A 20,086-nucleotide genomic window follows, 5' to 3' on the forward strand; every position below is an offset into this window, starting at 1 on the left:
ATTGTGCAGTCATCCGCAAACATCCCCACTTCTGACCTTATGATGAAGCAGCTGAAGATGGTTGGGCCTAGGACATTACCCTGAGGAACTCCTGCAGTGATGTCCTGGAGCTGAGATGATTGACCTCCAACCACCCCAACCATCTTCCTTTGTGCCAGGTATGACTCCAATCAGCGAAGAGCTTTCCCCCTGATTCCCATTGACTCCAGTTTAGCTAGGGCTCCTTGATGCCATACTAGGCCTTGATGTCAAGGGCAATCACTCTCATCTCACCTCTCACATTCAGCTCTTTTGTCCATGTTTGAACCTAGGCTATAATGAGGTCAGGAGCTGAGTGACCCTGGTGGAACCCAAACTGAGCACCTGTGAGCAGGTTATTGCTGAGTAAGTGACGCTTGCTAGCACTGTTGATGACTCCTTCCATCACTTTGCTGATAATGGAGAGTAGACTGGGTTGGATTTGCCCTGTTTATTGTGTACAGAACACATCTGGGCAATTTTCCACATTGCCAGGTAGATGCCAGTGTTGTAGCTGTACTGGAATAGCTTGGCTAGGGGTGCGGCAAGTTCTGGAGCACAAGTCTTCAGCACTATTGCTGGAATTTTGCCAGCGCCCATAGCCTTTGCAGCATCCAATCATGCGGTATATTGAACCCTTTAGCACCTGATTTGCGCCTAATTCAATATTCCTGATTGATTTGAGAACTCAAATTCACAAGATTGAGATTACCTGCAGCACAGCATGGCAGCATTGCACAGCACGGCAGCCTGGCACAGCAAGCCTGGGAATATAGAGAGTCAACGTTAGCCCCACAGACTCTAATAATTTGGACTCTTGCTCACAACTCTTTAAACTTTGTAACAATTAAAAAAAAGAAAACAATTTATGTTGGGAATTTAAATAAACAGAACAGGCCTGGGACAATCCCAATCTGCCCTCTGAGACAGAAACCAGCTCCATCTTATACCCAACCCTCAACGCTGAAGCCCAATTCCCAAACCAAGAGCTCCCTTAACCAACTCAATTTGACCCGAGGTCCAAACCTAATTCTAAGGCCCAATCTCCAATGCGACAATTCACGATCAAGGCCAATTGGTAACTACATCTCCTGAAGATGGTTGTCCTCATTCCACCTCGCCTGACTCGATTCCAAGTGAGAGTAAATTCTTCTGAAATTGCTGGTCAACTAGATACGTGATGTATCCAAACATGTGGGGCTAAAGGGACCAAGAGATATGGGGGGAAGGCAGGATTAGGGTATTGACGTTGATGATCAGCCATGATCATAATGAATGGTGGAGCAGGGTCGAAGGGCCGAATGGCCTCCTCCTGATTCTATTTTATATGTATGTGTATGTGGCACCAATGTGGAGACTGTCAGAATTTCATTCAAGCACCCAATGGTAGCTGGCCCATAATAAGCTAGGTCAGTGGAGTTTATAACCAAAATCTCAGATTTCTCTTTGTATGAAAACCACACTGGGGGATAGTCACTCACCCGAAAGCAGGCACAGTATTTCCAACAGAGCAACAATAGGAGACCTAATAACAGCATCAGGAATATGATCAATGGAATAAGCCAGAGGAAGCCTCCTGGGGGACAGTCTAGAGGAGGAGAATAAAACCAGACATGAGGGAAAATCCACACTTCCCCCTTCCCCCCCACCCCCCACCCCTCATCCCCATTCTCATGGACAACACCTCCCAAAGCTGCAACCGTCACTGTCTAGAAGGACAATACGAAGTCTTACAACACCAGGTTAAAGTCCAACAGGTTTGTTTCGATGTCACTAGCTTTCGGAGCGCTGCTCCTTCCTCATGTGAATGAAGAGGCATGTTCCAGAAACACATATATAGACAAATTCAAAGATGCCAAACAATGCTTGGAATGCGACCATTAGCAGGTGACTTGAGTGGGTTTGTGATCTGTAGCCCTTTCGGGATCTTGTCTGCTTTCTTGCATCTTTGTAGAAACTTAATGTCAGTGTCTATATGCGCGATCTTCCTGGAGATCCTCTCCACTTTGAGCCGGCAGTTTGCGGTGTCGATGGTAGCCATGATGTGGAGATGCCGGCGTTGGACTGGGGTGAGCACAGTACGAAGTCTTACAACACCAGGTTAAAGTCCAACAGGTTTGTTTCGATGTCACTAGCTTTCGGAGCGCTGCTCCTTCCTCAGGTGAATGAAGAGGTATGTTCCAGAAACACATATATAGACAAATTCAAAGATGCCAAACAATGCTTGGAATGCGACCATTAGCAGGTGACTTGAGTGGGTTTGTGATCTGTAGCCCTTTCGGGATCTTATCTGCTTTCTTGCATCTTTGTAGAAACTTAATGTCAGTGTCTATATGTGCGATCTTCCTGGAGATCCTCTCCACTTTGAGCCAGCTGTTTGCGGTGTCGATGGTGACATCGAAACAAACCTGTTGGACTTTAACCTGGTGTTGTAAGACTTCGTACTGTGCTCACCCCAGTCCAAGGCCGGCATCTCCACATCATGGCTACCATCGACACCGCAAACAGCCGGCTCAAAGTGGAGAGGATCTCCAGGAAGATCGTGCATATAGACACTGACATTAAGTTTCTACAAAGATGCAAGAAAGCAGACAAGATCCCGAAAGGGCTACAGATCACAAACCCACTCAAGTCACCTGCTAATGGTCGCATTCCAAGCATTGTTTGGCATCTTTGAATTTGTCTATATATGTGTTTCTGGAACATACCTCTTCATTCACCTGAGGAAGGAGCAGCGCTCCGAAAGCTAGTGACATCGAAACAAACCTGTTGGACTTTAACCTGGTGTTGTAAGACTTTGTACTGTGCTCACCCTAGTCCAACGCCGGCATCTCCACATCAGAAGGACAAGGGCAGCAGACACATGGGAACTCCATCAACTGCAAGTTCCCCTCCAAGTCACTCACTATTCTGACTTGGAAATGTATCATCATTCCTTCACTTTCGCTGAGTCAAAATCCTGGAACTCTAACAGTACTGTGGGTGCACCTACACCACAGGGACTGCAGCGGTTCAAGAAGGCAGCTCATAGCTACCTCTTAAGTGCAATTAGGGATGGGCAATAAATGCTGAATTTCCCAGCGATGCTGACATTCCCTGAATGAATCAATCAGAGATTTGGTAGGGACATGTATCAATACAAGCCCGAACATACATCAAAAATCTCTCTCATGTACCCATGACCGAAGCAGTATAAGGTGGTAAGTGTGGAGTTATCCACTTCAGAGAGAAAAACAGAAGGCAGAATATTACTTAAATGCTTATAGATGGGGAAATGTTGACATAGAAAGGCACCTGAATATCTCTGTACACCAGTCACTGGTAACAAGCATGCTGGTACAGCAAGCAGGCCGGAAGAGAAATGGGATCTTGGCCTTCATTGCAAGAGGACTTGAGCGCAGGAGCAAGGATGTTTTGCTGCAGCTGTACAGGGCCGTGGCGGGTCACCACCTGGAGTATTGTCTGCAGGTTTGGTCTCCTTATCCAAGAAACAATATACTTGCAAAAGAGGGCATGTAGTGAAGGTTCATCAGGCTGGGATGTTGTATGAAGAGAGATTGGGTTGACTAAGCCTGTATTCACTGGAACTTTGTGGAATGAGAGAGGATCTAATTGAAACGCCTAAAATTCTGACAAGGCGGGACAGACTGGATACAGGGATTTTGTTTCCTATGAATGGGAGTTCTAGAATGAGGGGTCACAATCGCGGGATACAGGGAAGGCCATTTAGGATTGAGATGAGGAGAAATCTCTTCATTCAGAGGGTGGTGAACCTGTGGAAGTCTCTACCAGGGAGGGCCATGGAAGCCAATACAGTGAATATATTTAAGTAGGAAATAGTTAGATTTTCAGGCTCTAGAGTCATCAAGGGGTGTGGGGAGAGCGCGGGAATATGGCATTGAGATAAAGGATCAACCATCATCGAATGGTGGAGCAAGCTCAAAGGGCTGAATGACACAAGCCTGCTCCTATTTTCTGTGTCTCTATAGGAAAATGGGAGTATTCTTTCACCCAGTGAGGAACTCAGTTATAAGTGAGACACAGAGGATGGAGAAGAGTACACAGTAGGTCAGGGAAGAATTAGAGAGATTTCTAGAGAGAGTGGGCTGAGGGTAGGGTTTCGCAAACTGGGTTCCGCAGAACTCTGGCGTTTCTAAGGAGATATCTTGGGGTTCCACAGTAGGCCAGGTATAAAATTTGAAAAATGCTATGAAGCTGTTTGTCCAATCAGTGTCTGGTTTCTCCCTGTATTGACCATAAGACCATAAGACATAGGAGCGGAAGTAAGGCCATTTGGCCCATCGAGTCCACTCCGCCATTCAATCATGGCTGATTTCAACTCCATTTACCCGCTCTCTCTCCATAGCCCTTAATTCCTCGAGAAATCAAGAATTTATCAACTTCTGTCTTAAAGACACTCAACGTCCCGGCCTCCACCGCCATCTGTGGCAATGAATTGCACAGACCCACCACTCTCTGGCTGAAGAAACTTCTCCTCATCTCTGTTCTAAAGTGACTCCCTTTTATTCTAAGGCTGTGCCCCCGGGTCCTAGTTTCCCCTGCTAATGGAAACAACTTCCCTACATCCACCCTATCTAAGCCATTCATTATCTTGTAAGTTTCTATTAGATCTCCCCTCAACCTCCTAAACTCCAATGAATATAATCCCAGGATTCTCAGACATTCATCGTATGTTAGGCCTACCATTCCTGGGATCATCCGTGTGAATCTCCGCTGGACCCGCTCCAGTGCCAGTATGTCCTTCCTGAGGTGTGGGGCCCAAAATTGCTCACAGTATTCTAAATGGGGCCTAACTAATGCTTTATAAAGCTTCAGAAGTACATCCCTGCTTTTATATTCCAAGCCTCTTGAGATGAATGACAACATTGCATTTGCTTTCTTAATTACGGACTCAACCTGCAAGTTTACCTTTAGAGAATCCTGGACTAGGACTCCCAAGTCCCTTTGCACTTCAGCATTATGAATTTTGTCACCGTTTAGAAAATAGTCCATGCCTCTATTCTTTTTTCCAAAGTGCAAGACCTCGCACTTGCCCACGTTGAATTTCATCAGCCATTTCTTGGACCACTCTCCTAAACTGTCTAAATCTTTCTGCAGCCTCCCCACCTCCTCCATACTACCTGCCCCTCCACCTATCTTTGTATCATCGGCAAACTTAGCCAGAATGCCCCCAGTCCCGTCATCTAGATCGTTAATATATAAAGAGAACAGCTGTGGCCCCAACACTGAACCCTGCGGGACACCACTCGTCACCGGTTGCCATTCCGAAAAAGAACCTTTTATCCCAACTCTCTGCCTTCTGCCTGACAGCCAATCGTCAATCCATGTTAGTACCTTGCCTCGAATACCATGGGCCCTTATTTTACTCAGCAGTCTCCCGTGAGGCACCTTATCAAAGGCCTTTTGGAAGTCAAGATAGATAACATCCATTGGCTCTCCTTGGTCTAACCTATTTGTTATCTCTTCAAAGAACTCTAACAGGTTTGTCAGGCAAACTAAATCCATGCTGACTTGTCCTAATCTGACCCTGCCCTTCCAAGAATTTAGAAATCTCATCCTTAACAATGGATTCTAGAATCTTGCCAACAACCGAGGTTAGGCTAATTGGCCTATAATTTTCCATCTTTTTCCTTGTTCCCTTCTTGAACAGGGGGGTTACAACAGCGATTTTCCAATCCTCTGGGACTTTCCCGGACTCCAGTGACTTTTGAAAGATCATAACTAACGCCTCCACTATTTCTTCAGCTATCTCCTTGAGAACTCTAAGATGTAGTCCATCTGGGCCCGGAGATTTATCAATTTTTAGACCTCTTAGTTTCTCTAGCACTTTCTCCTTCGTGATGGCTACCATATTCAACTCTGCCCCCTGACTCTCCGGAATTGGTGGGATATTACTCATGTCTTCTACTGTGAAGACTGACGCAAAGTACTTATTTAGTTCCTCAGCTATTTCCTTGTCTCCCATCACAAAATTACCAGCGTCATTTTGGAGCGGCCCAATGTCAACTTTTGCCTCCCGTTTGTTTTTAATGTATTTAAAGAAACTTTTACTATCATTCCTAATGTTACTGGCTAGCCTACCTTCATATTTGATCCTCTTTCCTTATTTTCTCTTTGTTATCCTCTGTTTGTTTTTGTAGCCTTCCCAATCTTCTGACTTCCCACTACTCTTTGCCACATTATAGGCTTTCTCTTTTGCTTTGATGCATTCCCTAACTTCCTTTGTCAGCCATGGCTGCCTAATCCCCCCTCTGATAACCTTTCTTTTCTTTGGGATGAACCTCTGTACTGTGTCCTCAATTACTCCCAGAAACTCCTGCCATTGCTGTTCTACTGTCTTTCCCACTAGGCTCTGCTCCCAGTCGATTTTCGTCAGTTCCTCCCTCATGCCCCTGTAGTTACCTTTATTTAACTGTAACACCTTTACATCTGATTCTACCTTCATTCTTTCAAATTGGAGATTGAATTCTACCATATTATGATCACTGCCTCCTAAGTGCTCCCTTACTTTAAGACCTTTAATCAAGTCTGGCTCATTACATAACACTAAGTCCAGAATGGCCTGTTCCCTCGTGGGCTCCATCACAAGCTGTTCCAAAAAGCTCTCCTGTAAACATTCAATGAATTCCCTTTCCTTGGGTCCACTGGCAGCATTATTTACCCAGTCCACCTGCATATTGAAGTCCGCCATGATCACTGTGACCTTGCCTTTCTGACATGCACTTTCTATTTCGTGGTGCATTTTGTGCCCCCGGTCCTGACCACTGTTAGGAGGCCTGTACATAACTCCCATTATTGTTTTTTTGCCTTTGTGGTTCCTCAGCTCTACCCACACAGACTCCACATCATCTGACCCAATGTCATTTAGTGCTATTGATTTAATTTCATTCCTAATTAACAAGGCAACCCCGCCCCCTCTGCCCACCTCCCTGTCTTTTTGATAGGTTGTGAATCCCTGGATGTTTAAATGCCAGTCCTGAACCCCCTGCAACCATGTCTCTGTGATGCCTACCACATCATACCTGCCAGTCACAATCTGGGCCACAAGCTCATCTACCTTGTTCCGTACACTGCGCGCATTTAAATATAGCACCTTTAATTCTCTACTGACCGTCCCAAAACTGATGCCAGTGTCCCATGAAAAGGAACCCCTCTTTCCCACACCACTCTTTCAGCCACGTGTTAACTTCCCTTATTCTTGCCTCCCTATGCCAATTTGCACGTGGCTCGGGCAGTAATCCGGAGATTATGACCCTTGAGGACCTGTTTTTTAATTTGAATCCTAGCTCTTTATAATCTCTAAACAGGTCCTCTTTCCTAGACTTGCCTATGTTGTTGGTACCGACATGGACCACAACAACTGGATCCTCCCCCTCCCTCTCCAGTATCCTTTCAAGCCGGTCAGAGATGTCCCGCACCCTAGCACCGGGCAGGCAACATACCATGCGGGACTCTTTATCCTGCTCACAAAGGATACTATCTATCCCCCTGATAATAGAATCCCCTACAACTTGCCTATTTACTCCCTCCCCTTGAATGGCCTGCTGAACCATGGTGCCTTGGTCAGCTGACTCATCCTTCCTGCAGCCCCGTTTGCCATCCACACAGGGAGCAAGTGCCTCATACCTGTTGGACAGAGTCAAGGGCTGAGGCTCCTGAGTTCCTGACTGCTGGTTCCCTTTACCTGCCTAACTTGCAGTCACACCCTGCTGTCCCTGGCCACTGGCAGGATTTAAACTACTTACTCTGACAGGTGTGACTGCCTCCTGAAACCAGTGTCCAGGTAAGTCTCCCCCTCCCAGATGTGCCTCAGTGTTTGAAGCTCAGACTCCAGTTCATCAACTCTGAGCCGGAGCTCTTCGAGCAGCCAACACTTACTGCAGATGTGGTCGCTGCAGCTCGCAATGGGATCTGCCAGCTCCCACATCAAGCAGCTAAAGCACATCACCTGACCAGCCATCACTAATTAATTCATTAGTTTAATTTAAGTTTATGAGTTTAGCTGTGTTTTTTTTTTAAATTTGGGGCAGATTTGCTATCAACCACTCAGATCACAGCTTCCCTCTGACGTCACTTTTGGGGAAAAAACTGGAAAATAGGAAGTTTCCGTTAGGTTTTTATACTCACAGAGACTGCTCCTCCTCCTCCGAACGGCTCCCGAAATTAGGCCCGAAGAAAGAGAGAGAACAAAACAGCAGGGAAAAAGCACCTTCTCCCTCTCTTCACCGAATTACCTCACTGCACCAAATTACCAGATTCTCACTCGGTCTGTATCTCTCTCACTCAGGCTGTGTCTCCTTGACCTGCGCAATGCTATTGGTTGCTGATAGGTTCACTAATGATCCTGTGAGCAGCCAATGCAGTGAGAAGCCAGCCTCTTGACAAGTTGGAAACAGTGGGAAATAAGTCCTCAAAGGTCCAGGCCGGGGCAAGAGCGAGGGAAAGGAAGAGAGCAGAAAATGACTCGAGGTAGGCCATGGGTTGGAGTGGAAGTGGTCACGGGATGAGAGAAGAATCAGCCATGGAGTGAGGTGGAAAGAGATGAGCGTGTAAGAGTGAGAGTGGGTAAGAGTGTGAGTGTGAATCCAGCTCTCCAACAGCACTGCCAATGTTAAACAAATTTGTGAGCAGGTGATGAAGGAGCAGCGCTCCGAAAACTTCTAATTTCAAATAAACCTGTTGGACTTTAACTATGCCCACCCCAATCCAAAGCCGGCATCTCCACATCATAAGTATTTGTTGAATGAGATCTTTTTAATTATAATAAATGTATACATTTAAGAAATGGAAAAGTCTTTTATAATTTTGCTTTAGTATTTTTGTACCAATTGCACAAAATAATCAATTTTTTGTGGTTCAATTCTTCAACAGAATGCAACGTTTCCCTGGGACTTCTGTTACTACTCCTGGGTGGTTAGATGGATTCCGCAGCTGTAAAAGTTTGGGAATCCCTGGACTGAAGGATCTGGTGAAAATGGGTTGAGGATTGTGGTGGGAAGGGACTGGACGAATCTCATGGAGTCTAGCACAGATATGATGGGCAAATTGTTCCCTTTTTTGCCAGTAAACCTGATGGTTTGATGAAAAATGGCCGGTTCTTCTTCCTGCATCTTTTCATCAGATCGTACGGATTGTTCGGCAAGAATAGATCAAGATTAAACAAGCTCATCTATGTCCATCTTGGTAGTCATGTATTAGAGTGGTGATGGAGTTGCTGACTAATCAGAGCATTTGATCTCTATCAGTGAGTGTACAAATGATCCATACACAAGGTGAGGGAAACCCCAGTGAAGAGCTTTGGAAACCAGAGGTCTAAAAATCACCTGTTTCTCCCAAGCTGATACAGTCACCACACATATGCCGGAATTCTCCGGCCGTTGCAATTCTCTTTTCCCGCTGGCAGTGCACTCCACTGGGGTGGATTCAATGGGAAATCCCATTGACAAGCAGCGGGAAGTTAGAATCCCGCTGCCAGGGAACGGCATGCAGCCAGGAAACACGGGACTGGGGGACTGGAGAATCCAGCGCATAGTGTCTCAAGTCACTCAGACCCTTGTCCTTATTCTCAATTTATCCGAGTCAATAAACAAATGTCAAAATAATAATTTTATTTCTTACGTACCTTTCTTTTTTAGCACCTGTACATAAGTTTGGTTGCTATTTGGAAGTATTTCCACCGTGTAATAAAACGTGCAATCATCTTCCTCATCACGGAATTCACAGCGCTCCGTCACCACCTCTGCTGTAGTGACAAAATAAGACTCTTTTTAAATGTTGGAGTGCCTCATTTGGCAGGACGTGCACCTGGCAGTTTATGCATTCAAGCCCCATCCCAGAGACTTGAGTCTGCAATCTAAGCCAATGCTCTACTGCAGTACCAAGGGAATATTACACTGTTGGACTTTCTGGATGAGATTTTAAATCAACAGTCCATCTGCCCTCTCAGGTGAATGCTAAAGGTTCCATGGCAATATGGGAAGGAAAGGTTCCTCCGCCGTCTGTCATGATATGCAAACATGCAACCAATGAACACTCAGAATAGGACACAACCAATGGGCAGTCAGGACACTCAGAGGTGGCATCACCTCAAGGGGGCATGCCATAAACACTATAAAAGGGATGAGGCACTCACATTCTGCCTCTTTCTACAGACAGACATCTAGAGAGTTAGACAGGGTTGATCAGCAGTGTCACACCTCAGCACGTGGCTTGGAGCAAGCTGGTACAGTTAGACTGAGTTACTACAGTTAGATTAGCAGACAGTCAAACTCATTTGAGAACTGTGTTAATAGTTCAATAAACACGTTGAGCTCATTTCAGAGTCTGGAGAATCCTTCAGTTAAGACTGCATCAAGTAGCAGCCTGTGTTATTTGAAGCAGCATAACACAACACTGTCTTGGCATCATTCATCCCTCTAAATGTAGAGTCTTTAGACAATCATCTGAATCAGTGTTTGTGGGATTGGGCTGTGTGCAAATTTGGCAGCATCCTTTTCGTATATGGCAACATTGAGCACACATCACAGTGCCTGTGAAGCACTTTGGACTGTAGTTGAATTGAACATTACAAATGAGAAATGGCAAAACCTTTGGAGCAATATCGTCCACTGAGATGACAGTTTTAAATCCAAGGAGCATGTTTTAAAAAATGAGGATGCTATGAGTCGGAAAGACATTCGAGAGAATTTCCTCAAATTCAAGATGATGATGTAGTAGAAGACTGAAGGACATCTGAGTGGATGGTACAGATGGGTTCAAGAGGCAATGTCTACAGACAAATGTGCTTTCCAATATTTTCAGTATTGCGTTGACTGACCTGCTTTCAGTTCCTCCACAAACTCAAATGTGTTTGTGCACTTATTACAATTCTTTCCCTTCTTTTCTCCAGTATTCCAGGCCTGGCATTGGACACAGGTACGAATGTTCTCACACAGCCCTAGCTGCAAGAGAAGGAGAAAGGACCAACCTCTGTTATGTTAGACATTTTAGTTTCTGTGATATGAAGAGTCTAAAGTTCTGTTCCTTTTTCACAAACACACATTTATTTCCTTCCAACAGCCTTTGCACAAAACTCTCACTATGCATCACCTGACAGAGGCCACCTGAAGCCCCTTTACATATCAGTGTCAATTAATGGATACTTAACATAAATGAGACAACTAATTGCAATGTCTCTTAACCCATTACTTAACTGTCTCCCCTTCCTTGGAGAAAAAAAAAAATTAGGTGAAAGCAAAATTTCAAGAAACTCAAAAACACACACATGATTCCCCCCTTTTTTTTGTTACGAGAAAGAAAAAAAAAGTCACAGAAACAAGCGCCCTTCATTAACAATATCCAAAAGTTTCTGTGAATTCTCCCCTCTTTTCGTAAAACAGTCTGACAGTTGATGGCTCCTGTCAACCCATTTCATTTTTCTTATTTCCCCTCTGTCGAACATCTGCTTCAAACTTGTGATGTCTATCCGTAACCTCTTTTCATTGACACTTTTTGTAGAGTGCACATTTTACCACACGGATTTATTGTCAATGTGACAGTCAATAGGTATATTACCCAAATCCCCTAAACCCAAAATATTTGTCAATATCATACTTATATAAAAGGCCATATCCACCACCTCTACAAGGCTTAACGTCTCAGCAGCCAAAGTGCTTTTTACCACTCTCCTTATTTTCTTTGTTTCCCACACAAGCGGGCAACATTTACCATTGTTCCCCAAAAGGAAAATTATAAAACCTCCTGCACTTGAAACCCCATCACATAAATTTGCGTAGGACGCATCACTATAAATTATGAGTTTCAAGTGCTTAAGGTCACCTAAAACCGGGAACTTCAAAACACACTCCTGCATTTTTAGTTTGGCCAACGCTTTATTTGCTCTTATTATGTCTTCCACTTTGGGATCATTCATTTTTGTACGCAACTCTAAGACATCAAAACTCACGTCCTGTCTAGTCTGTCTACCTAACCAGTTCAGTTGCCCAATTAAACTTCGCAGTACCCTTTCTATCTTTGAAACCATTGCGTCTTTTTGTGAAACTCGGCCACGACTAATTGCTATTGGGCTGATGCTTTCCAAATAAGATTTCTGACGTAAAGTTGCCCCGAACTCAGTCTGTCCAATTTCCAGTCCAATATATTTAAATGCACCGGAAGCCTGACTTCCAACCCTGAATTTTTTCCTCAAACCAGAGATTACAATAGCTTTAAAATCACTAGTCCCACCCCACAAAAAATCATCGACATGCATCATAAAAATGCCAGAAAGATTTCCTTTATAGTGCCAGTAAAACATTGCAGGATCTGCTTTCAACTGGCAACAGCCTAACTTTAACAAAACTGACCTTACCGAAAAATACCAGACTCTAGGTGCATCATTTAATCCATATACACATTTGTTCAACTTCCAGAGTACCCCTTCTGTGTTAGCTGCTTCTTTAGGAGGACAGAGAAAAATGTCTCTCTGGAGCTGATGCCCCTGCAAAAAGGCAGCTTTTATATCTATAGATTTGCATTCCCATGCCTTTGTGGCTAATAGAGCCAATAAGATCTTTAAAATAACCTTTCCTGCTGTAGGTGAATCGACCCTTAAATCCTGATCTTCTAAGTTTTCTTCAAATTCCCTTGCCACAAGCCTGGCCTTTGCCTTATAAGTTCCATCCGGAAGAACCTTTTCTGTGCAAATCCATCTGTGGGATCGAGCTCGTTGTCCCCTATCCGGTACTTCCGTGTATACCCCAAATTCACTCCAACTATGCAATTCTTGATGTTTAGCTTCTTTGATAACTTTTTCATCTAATTTATTTGAAGTCACCAAAATCTCACGGTGCATGTGGGCTTCTACTCCTATTAGTATTCGTAGTCTTACTCATGTTCCGAGATCTTGATAAACTACGTCTCCTCTCCCGCCTGGTATCTCGTTCTGTGCTGCTACTGCTTGATCTTTCCCTTCTGCTGTGGGATGTCCTTTCAATAGTTCTCAACCTTTTCCTGCGGACCTGTTCACTATCCGATGTACTATCTGAACTGGCACTGCGTTTCTGTGCCCTCCATTTTTGAACTTCGTTTTCCCAATCCATTGTCTTGACTCCTTCCCCTGAATGCTGTACATTCAACCAATGTTTATACTTTCCAGTGGCCTTCCCTGCTCTACTAATAACAGTTGCATCCTTCCATCGACTAGACCCTTCAGGCAAGTATGTCACTTTTGTACCAACTTTTGGCAGTTGCACTTTTGGAAAAATGGCCTGTTGTAATTCATCAGAAGTGTTGTGTTCCTCCACAGAAACCATGTCTATATCAGTTAATTTGTCCTCATAGTTCTGTAACACATGCATACCAGATGACTCTGGTTCCTCGTCATGTCTGTCTGCTCTGTCTAAGTTTGAAAATTTGTAATCTGTACCCATTATCCTTGATGAATGCACCTAACAGTTTGATTACCATGTTGCAAAATAATTGTTTTGCCATCTATGCCTATGATCTTCCCTGGGCCTTTCCATTCATTAGAATTGTCTCCCTTATAGTATACCATGCCTCCTTGCTGAAAAACGGCACCTGTTGGCCGTACGTTATGTCTTAAAGCTCTGCGAATTCTTTCAGAGACTTCTGCTTCCAAAAAAGTGTTTCTACTGCGATGTAATGCATTTAAATGTTCAGCAAAACCAGAGCTAATTGTAGTACCCTCCCAAGCTGGAGGTTGGTCATCCAAAATGGATGGAATTTTAGGGGGCTGTTTAGCACAGGGCTAAATTGCTGGCTTTGAAAGCAGACCAAGGCAGGCCAGCAGCACGGTTCGATTCATGTAACAGCCTCCCTGAACAGGTGCCAGAATGTGGTGACTAGGGGCTTTTCACAGTAACTTCATTTGAAGCCTACTTGTGACAATAAGCGATTTTCATTTCATTTCATTTCATAAGGACTATAGCCCCCAACCATCTGCAATGAATTCTTTGCATGTACTGCCCATGCTAAAGCTTAATTTAGCCTGCAATTTGGTCGATCTGCCAAAATTTTCCGAAGCATGTCATCGATGACAGCATGATTTCTTTCACAGACACCATTACTAAATGGGCTTTCTGTAGCCGTAGTCATAACTCCGATATTCAAGTTTTCACACATATCCCTAAACTCATCATTAGCAAATTCTCCCCCATTGTCCGTAAGGAATTTTGCCGGTGGACCCATTCCTGTCCCTATCCAATTTTCCACGATTTGATCCAGAATTACTCTCTTTTCTTTACTTCGTACAATCGTTGATGGTTGCTAAATCTACAAAATGCAAAATATTTGCTTTATCCCGGATCTTAAGGTCCATGGCCACAATGTCGTTAAAATGTCCCTGGCCAAAGGTAGGGTTACTATCGGTCGTGCTGGTATCCTTCTGTACTTCCTATAAACTTCACAGCGGTCACTAACCTGTTCTATCAGTTTAGTATAGTCGTCATCCCTTACCCCTGCATCCTTTAATAAATTTTTCAGCCTCCGAGGAGACGGATGTGCAAATTGCCTATGCAGTTTTAATACCACAAGCTTTTTATCAACTAAAGTCCCATTTTCAACTGCCATTAACACATCCTTAACCACTCTACTTGAAATATTATTTTTCAGTAATGGAATACAATAGTGTCCCGACTGTGTAAATTGTAAGTCCACCGTCTTTCCAAAAACCTTATCCTGTTCCATATCCAGCTTCATGTATGCTTTCTTCATCGACGGTCTGCTCAGAAGCAAAGGTATCTCACTTGATACAACATCCGTGCTAATGAAATGATTCACTCCGGCAATATTGCAAGGGATCACCACTCTTTTCAGCGACTTCAGAGTATTATCATCCCCAAACCTGAAACTTGTGGAACTTTCTAATTCCTTAACCTTGTTACGATTTTCAGCATTCAAAGAGTCCAGGTAACATTTTAACCAGTCAATTCCACACACAGTAGATGTACAGCCACTGTCCAATACAGCACAGTTGAAGGATTCTGCAACCAACACCCTCATTACTGGCGTAAAACTGCTTGTCAATAGGACAATGCCTTCTTTCTGGTCACTATCTTTTTCCTCTTCTGACTCTTCTGTGACATGTGTCGCTTCAAACACTCTATCATAACGAGTTGGACAGTTGAAAGCATAATGGTATTGAGAGTCACATTGAAACCATCGATTTATCAAGCCCCGTGCATTTCTGGGGTTCATCTTCCTATTGTAGGTTCTAACTGGGTTTCTGTTTTCATAATTTCCTTGTCTCGGTCTCCTATAGTCTTGAGCCCTGTTCGTAGCCACATGATTTTGCCATCCTGTTACTAGTGTATCTTCCATATTCTGCCTTTTTGCAGGCTGACCTATTTGGATCATCAGAGCCATCGGAATCGAATGTTTCCCCAGAAACTTTTGTAAAGCTTTTGTCATCTGTTCGAATAAGGTATCCTTATCAGTAAACTGAACTCCTGTCAAAGCCAGGAGCCTATCCATGTTGCTCACTCCAGCACAGTCAAATAATTTAAAGGCCAACACAGACTGTGGAAATTCCAGGTTGTGTTTCTGTAGCCTTTTATATAGTCTGCCAAATTCCATTATATAGTCTTCCATGGAGATATCCTCCATTTTCTCGAACTTATCAAAATCCGACCATGCTTCATATGCACTTAACAAGTCATCTTTCTTATAAATCTTATCCATATAATGTAATAAAGTCTCCAGACCTTCTTCTGAGTCTAACTCTTCCAATTCCAGCTCAGAAAGCACTTTGTTTCGGATTTTACTGGCATATGGTAGAGAAAGAGCCAATGCCATACCTTGTTTTCTCTTTCCCAAAGCAGTTACCTTAGTCCACATAACTACTGCATATCTCCATTGGTCATACGATTCCCTTTCAGAAAATAAGGGAGGATAGTCATATCCAGCCATCTTTATCCTCGGTTCAGCCATATATCCCTTTTTTTTTTCTTTTCTCACTCACTCCTTGGTTTGATCTGGAAAAGTTGTATCTTTCAACCCTTCACATTTACACAGCAACCATCCTCTGCTACCAATTGTTAGTCATTTTAGTTGCTGAGATATGAAGAGTCTAAAGTTCTGTTCCTTTTTCACAAACACACATTTATTTCCTTCCAACAGCCTTTGCACAAAACTCTCACTATACATCACCTGACAGAGGCCCCTTTACATATCAGTGTCAATGAATGGATACTTAACATAAATGAGACAACTAATTGCAATGTCTCTTAACCCATTACTTAACATGTTAGACAGACTTGTGCCTAAATATCTAAGAAGTTGCTCAGTGGAAACTCCATGGTGTCTGTTTTTCAGATAAGATCTCAAACCTGCTGCCTTCTCAGCTGAATGGAAGAGATCCCATCGCACTATTCACAGAAGAGGAGGGAGTCTTCCTGGCATCCTATTTGTCAGTAACTACACTTTAAAACAACTTCATTGTTGTTTTGGTGCCAAAGAAGAACTAGGCAATGTGCCTCAACGACTATCGTCCAGAGGCCTTGACATCGATCATAATAAGACCAGAAGACACAGGAGCAGAATTAGGCCACTCGGTCCATCGAGTCTGCTCCGCCATTCAATCATGGCTGATATTTTTCTCACCCCCATTCTCCTGCCTTCTCCCCATAACCCCGATCCCCTTATTGATCAAGAACCTATCTTTCTCTGTCTTAAAGACACCCAGTGATTTGGCCTCCACAGCCTTCTACAGCAAAGAATTCCACAGACTCACCACCCTCTGGCTGAAGAAATTCCTCCTCATCTCTGTTATAAATGATCGCCCCTTTAGTCTGATATTGTGCCCTCTGCTTCTAGTTTTTCCTACAAGTGGAAACATCCTCTCCACATCCACTCTATCCAGGCCTCGCAGGATCCTGTAAGTTTCAATAAGATCCCCCCTCATCCTTCTAAACTCCAACGAGTACAGACCCAGAGTCCTCAACCGTTCCTCATATGACAAGCTCTTCATTCCAGCGATCATTCTTGTGAACCTCCTCTGGATCCTTTCCAAGGCCAGCACATCCTTCCTTAGATAAGGGACCCATAACTGCTCACAATACTCCAAATGGGTCTGACCAGAGCCTCAGAAGTACATCCCTGGTCTTGTATTCTAGCCCTCTCAACTCGAACGCTAACATTGCATTTGCCTTCCTAACTGCCGACTGAACCTGCAGGTTAACCTTAAGAGAATTATGAACAAGGACTCCCAAGTCCCATTGTGCTTCTGATTTCCTAAACATCTCCCCATTTAGAAAATCATCTGTGCCTCCATTTCTCCTTCCAAAGTGCATAACCTTACACTTTTCCACATTGTATTCCATCTGCGACTGCATTGCCCACTCTCGTAGCTTGTCTAAGTTCTTCTGCAGCCTGCCTGCTTCCTCAGTACTACCTGTCCCTCGACAGATCTATGTGCACATCACCAACAATCTATCCTGGTCCACCCATGTTGACGCTACCACCAAGAAAGCACAACAGAGCCTATACTTTCTCAGGAAACTAAGAAAAGTTGACATGTCCACATTGACTCTTTCCAACCTTTACAGATGCACCACAGAAAGCATCCTATCTGGCTGTATCACAGCCTGGTATGGCAACTGCTCGGCCCAAGACCATAAGAAACTACAGAGAGTTGTGAACACAGCCCAGTCCATCACAAAACCCGCCTCCCATCCATTGACTCCATCCACACCTCCCGCTGCCTGGGTAAAGTGGGCAGCATAATCAAAGATCCCACCCGGCTTGCTCACTCTTCCAGCGTTTTCGATCGGGGAGGAGATATAAAAGTCTGAGATCACAAACTAACAGATTCAAAAACAGCTTCCTGTTACCAGATTCCTAACTGACTCTCTTATGGACTGGACTGATCTCTTCACACATCTTCTCTACTGAGTAGTACTACACTCCATACGCTTCACCCGATGCCTCTGTCTATGTATTTACGTTGTGTATTTATGTTTGCCCTATGTATTTCTTTCATGTATGGGATGATCTGTCGGGACTGGACGCAGATCAATATGTTTCACTGTATCTCGGTACACGTGACAATAAACAAATTCAATCCAATCCAATGCATTGGCTGTCAAGAACTTTGGGATGTACTGAAGTCATGAAAGACAAAAATGTTTATGCTTCACTTACCGTATATCTGAGGGGGCCACAGGCTGGATCAATACTCCCATCAGTTGGATCGCACTCACATCTTCCACATACGCAGCTGCCTCTACCATTACAGAGTCCCTGTAATCGGGAAAATTGAGGTGAATATCTGGAAACTGGAGCTTATAGAAAGTCCTTGCTCTCAATTCCTCCCAGCACTTCTTTTCCCTGGCTGGGTGAGTTGGGAGGAATGTTTCTCGCCAAATAAGGCAACCAGGAAATGCCCAGAGAAAGCCCTGGCAGAACCCCTGAAGAACTTTGACTTTTGAACAATTTTTTATATGACAACAGGGGGAGCTGTAACACAACTATCATCTGCCAGAAACCAACGATTCATTCTGTATGGATATCACTACAATGTGACAAATGAAGGCTGGTCATTACAGCACACATCATTCTATAAATTCCCTCCTCTTATTAATTCCTAAAGATTCCTGAACTGCATTGAGTCTGGCACCACCTGTTGCAACAGAAGTAGGCCATTCAGCCCTTTGAGTCTACTTCACTATGGTTGCTTTTGTATCTCAACTCCGTCTACCCACCTTTTCTTTACACCTATTGATATTCTTATGCAACAAAAATTGACAGATCTCAGTTTTTAAAATTGACCCAACATCCATAGTCTGTTGGCAGAGACAAATCCATAATTTCACTCAATAAAGTTTGTTAAGGTTATTATATGACGGTTGTATCCCCGTGCCCTGGATTCTTCCACCAGGCAAAATATTTTTTCCCAATTTACCTTAATGAATTGAACCATTTAACCCCTGGTTATCATTTAGTGAAAATCACACACTGGATGGGGAGACGGTGGCACAATAGACGAGTAAAGTAGAAACCCAGGGTAATGCTCTGGGACCCGGGTTCGAATCCCGTCACTGTAGATGGTGACATTTGAATTCAATATCAATCTGGAATTAAAAGTCTAATGATTACCATGAAGCGATTGTCGTAAAAACCCATCTGGTTCACTAATATCCTTTCGGGAAGGAAATCTGCTGTCCTTAACTGGTCTGGCTTACATGTGACTCCAGACCCACAGCAATGTGGTTGACTCTTAACTGTCCCGTCAAGGGGCAATTAGGGATGGGCAATAAATGCTGGCACAGCGACGCCCGCGTTCCAGGAACAAAACAAAATCCATGGATTAAATTAGAAAAAGGGCTGTGTAGATTTTTGACAATATGACAAAGAATGGTTAATCAGTGTCTTGTTTTACACGCTCTTTTCAAAAGGACACAAGTGGGATTGGAGATGGGTGATGTAGTCACCATCACCCGTCTCCAACTATTGCCCAAATGTGTCTGCGTGCTGTAAAGTAATCCTAGTCTTACCCCATTGGCGTCAATGCAGGTGGCATTGCTGATAGGACACTCACACGAGTCGCCTTTCCATCCTTCCTTACAGCCACACATTTCCTGAAAACATTCACCGTGACCTATGGAAAAACCATAACAGGAACTGAATGAAACACAAAATTTTAACTCAGGCACAAAAGTCAATTTGCCAGACCTCAATAATGGAGAGCCGGTCATAGATTATCATAGAATTTACAGTGCAGAAGGAGGCCATTTGCCCATCAAGTCTGCACCGGCTCTTGGAAAGAGCACCCTACCCAAGGTCAACCCTGCCACCCTATCCCCATAACCCAGTAACCCCACCCAACACTAAGGGCAATTTTGGACACTAAGGGCAATTTATCATGGCCAATCCACCTAACCTGCACATCTTTGGACTGTGGGAGGAAACCGGAGCACCCGGAGGAAACCCACGCACAAACGGGGAGGATGTGCAGACTCCGTACAGACAGTGAACCAAGCCGGAATCAAACATGGGACCCTGGAGCTGTGAGGCAATTGTGCTATCCACAATACTACCGTGCTGCCTGTCA

The 20,086-nt window shown here is 44.0% G+C and overlaps 1 protein-coding gene across 6 annotated transcripts in view; it reads right to left on the bottom strand.

Moving 5' to 3' along the window:
• The window catches only part of itgb4 (integrin, beta 4), a 359,993-nt gene that overhangs the window by 158,976 nt on the left and 180,931 nt on the right, over positions 1–20,086 (bottom strand). For all 6 annotated transcript variants that reach the window (XM_072482936.1, XM_072482935.1, XM_072482933.1 and 3 more), the window contains exons 14-19: positions 19,530–19,633; positions 18,178–18,276; positions 10,856–10,979; positions 9,662–9,781; positions 1,500–1,606; positions 731–782 (exon numbers count right to left, since the gene is read on the bottom strand). In XM_072482936.1, coding sequence (XP_072339037.1) covers positions 731–782; positions 1,500–1,606; positions 9,662–9,781; positions 10,856–10,979; positions 18,178–18,276; positions 19,530–19,633 — 606 coding nt within the window. The remainder of the gene's footprint in view (positions 1–730; positions 783–1,499; positions 1,607–9,661; positions 9,782–10,855; positions 10,980–18,177; positions 18,277–19,529; positions 19,634–20,086) is intronic.

Source organism: Scyliorhinus torazame, chromosome 18, assembly GCF_047496885.1.
Source record: "Scyliorhinus torazame isolate Kashiwa2021f chromosome 18, sScyTor2.1, whole genome shotgun sequence".
Taxonomy (NCBI): Eukaryota; Metazoa; Chordata; class Chondrichthyes; order Carcharhiniformes; family Scyliorhinidae; genus Scyliorhinus; species Scyliorhinus torazame.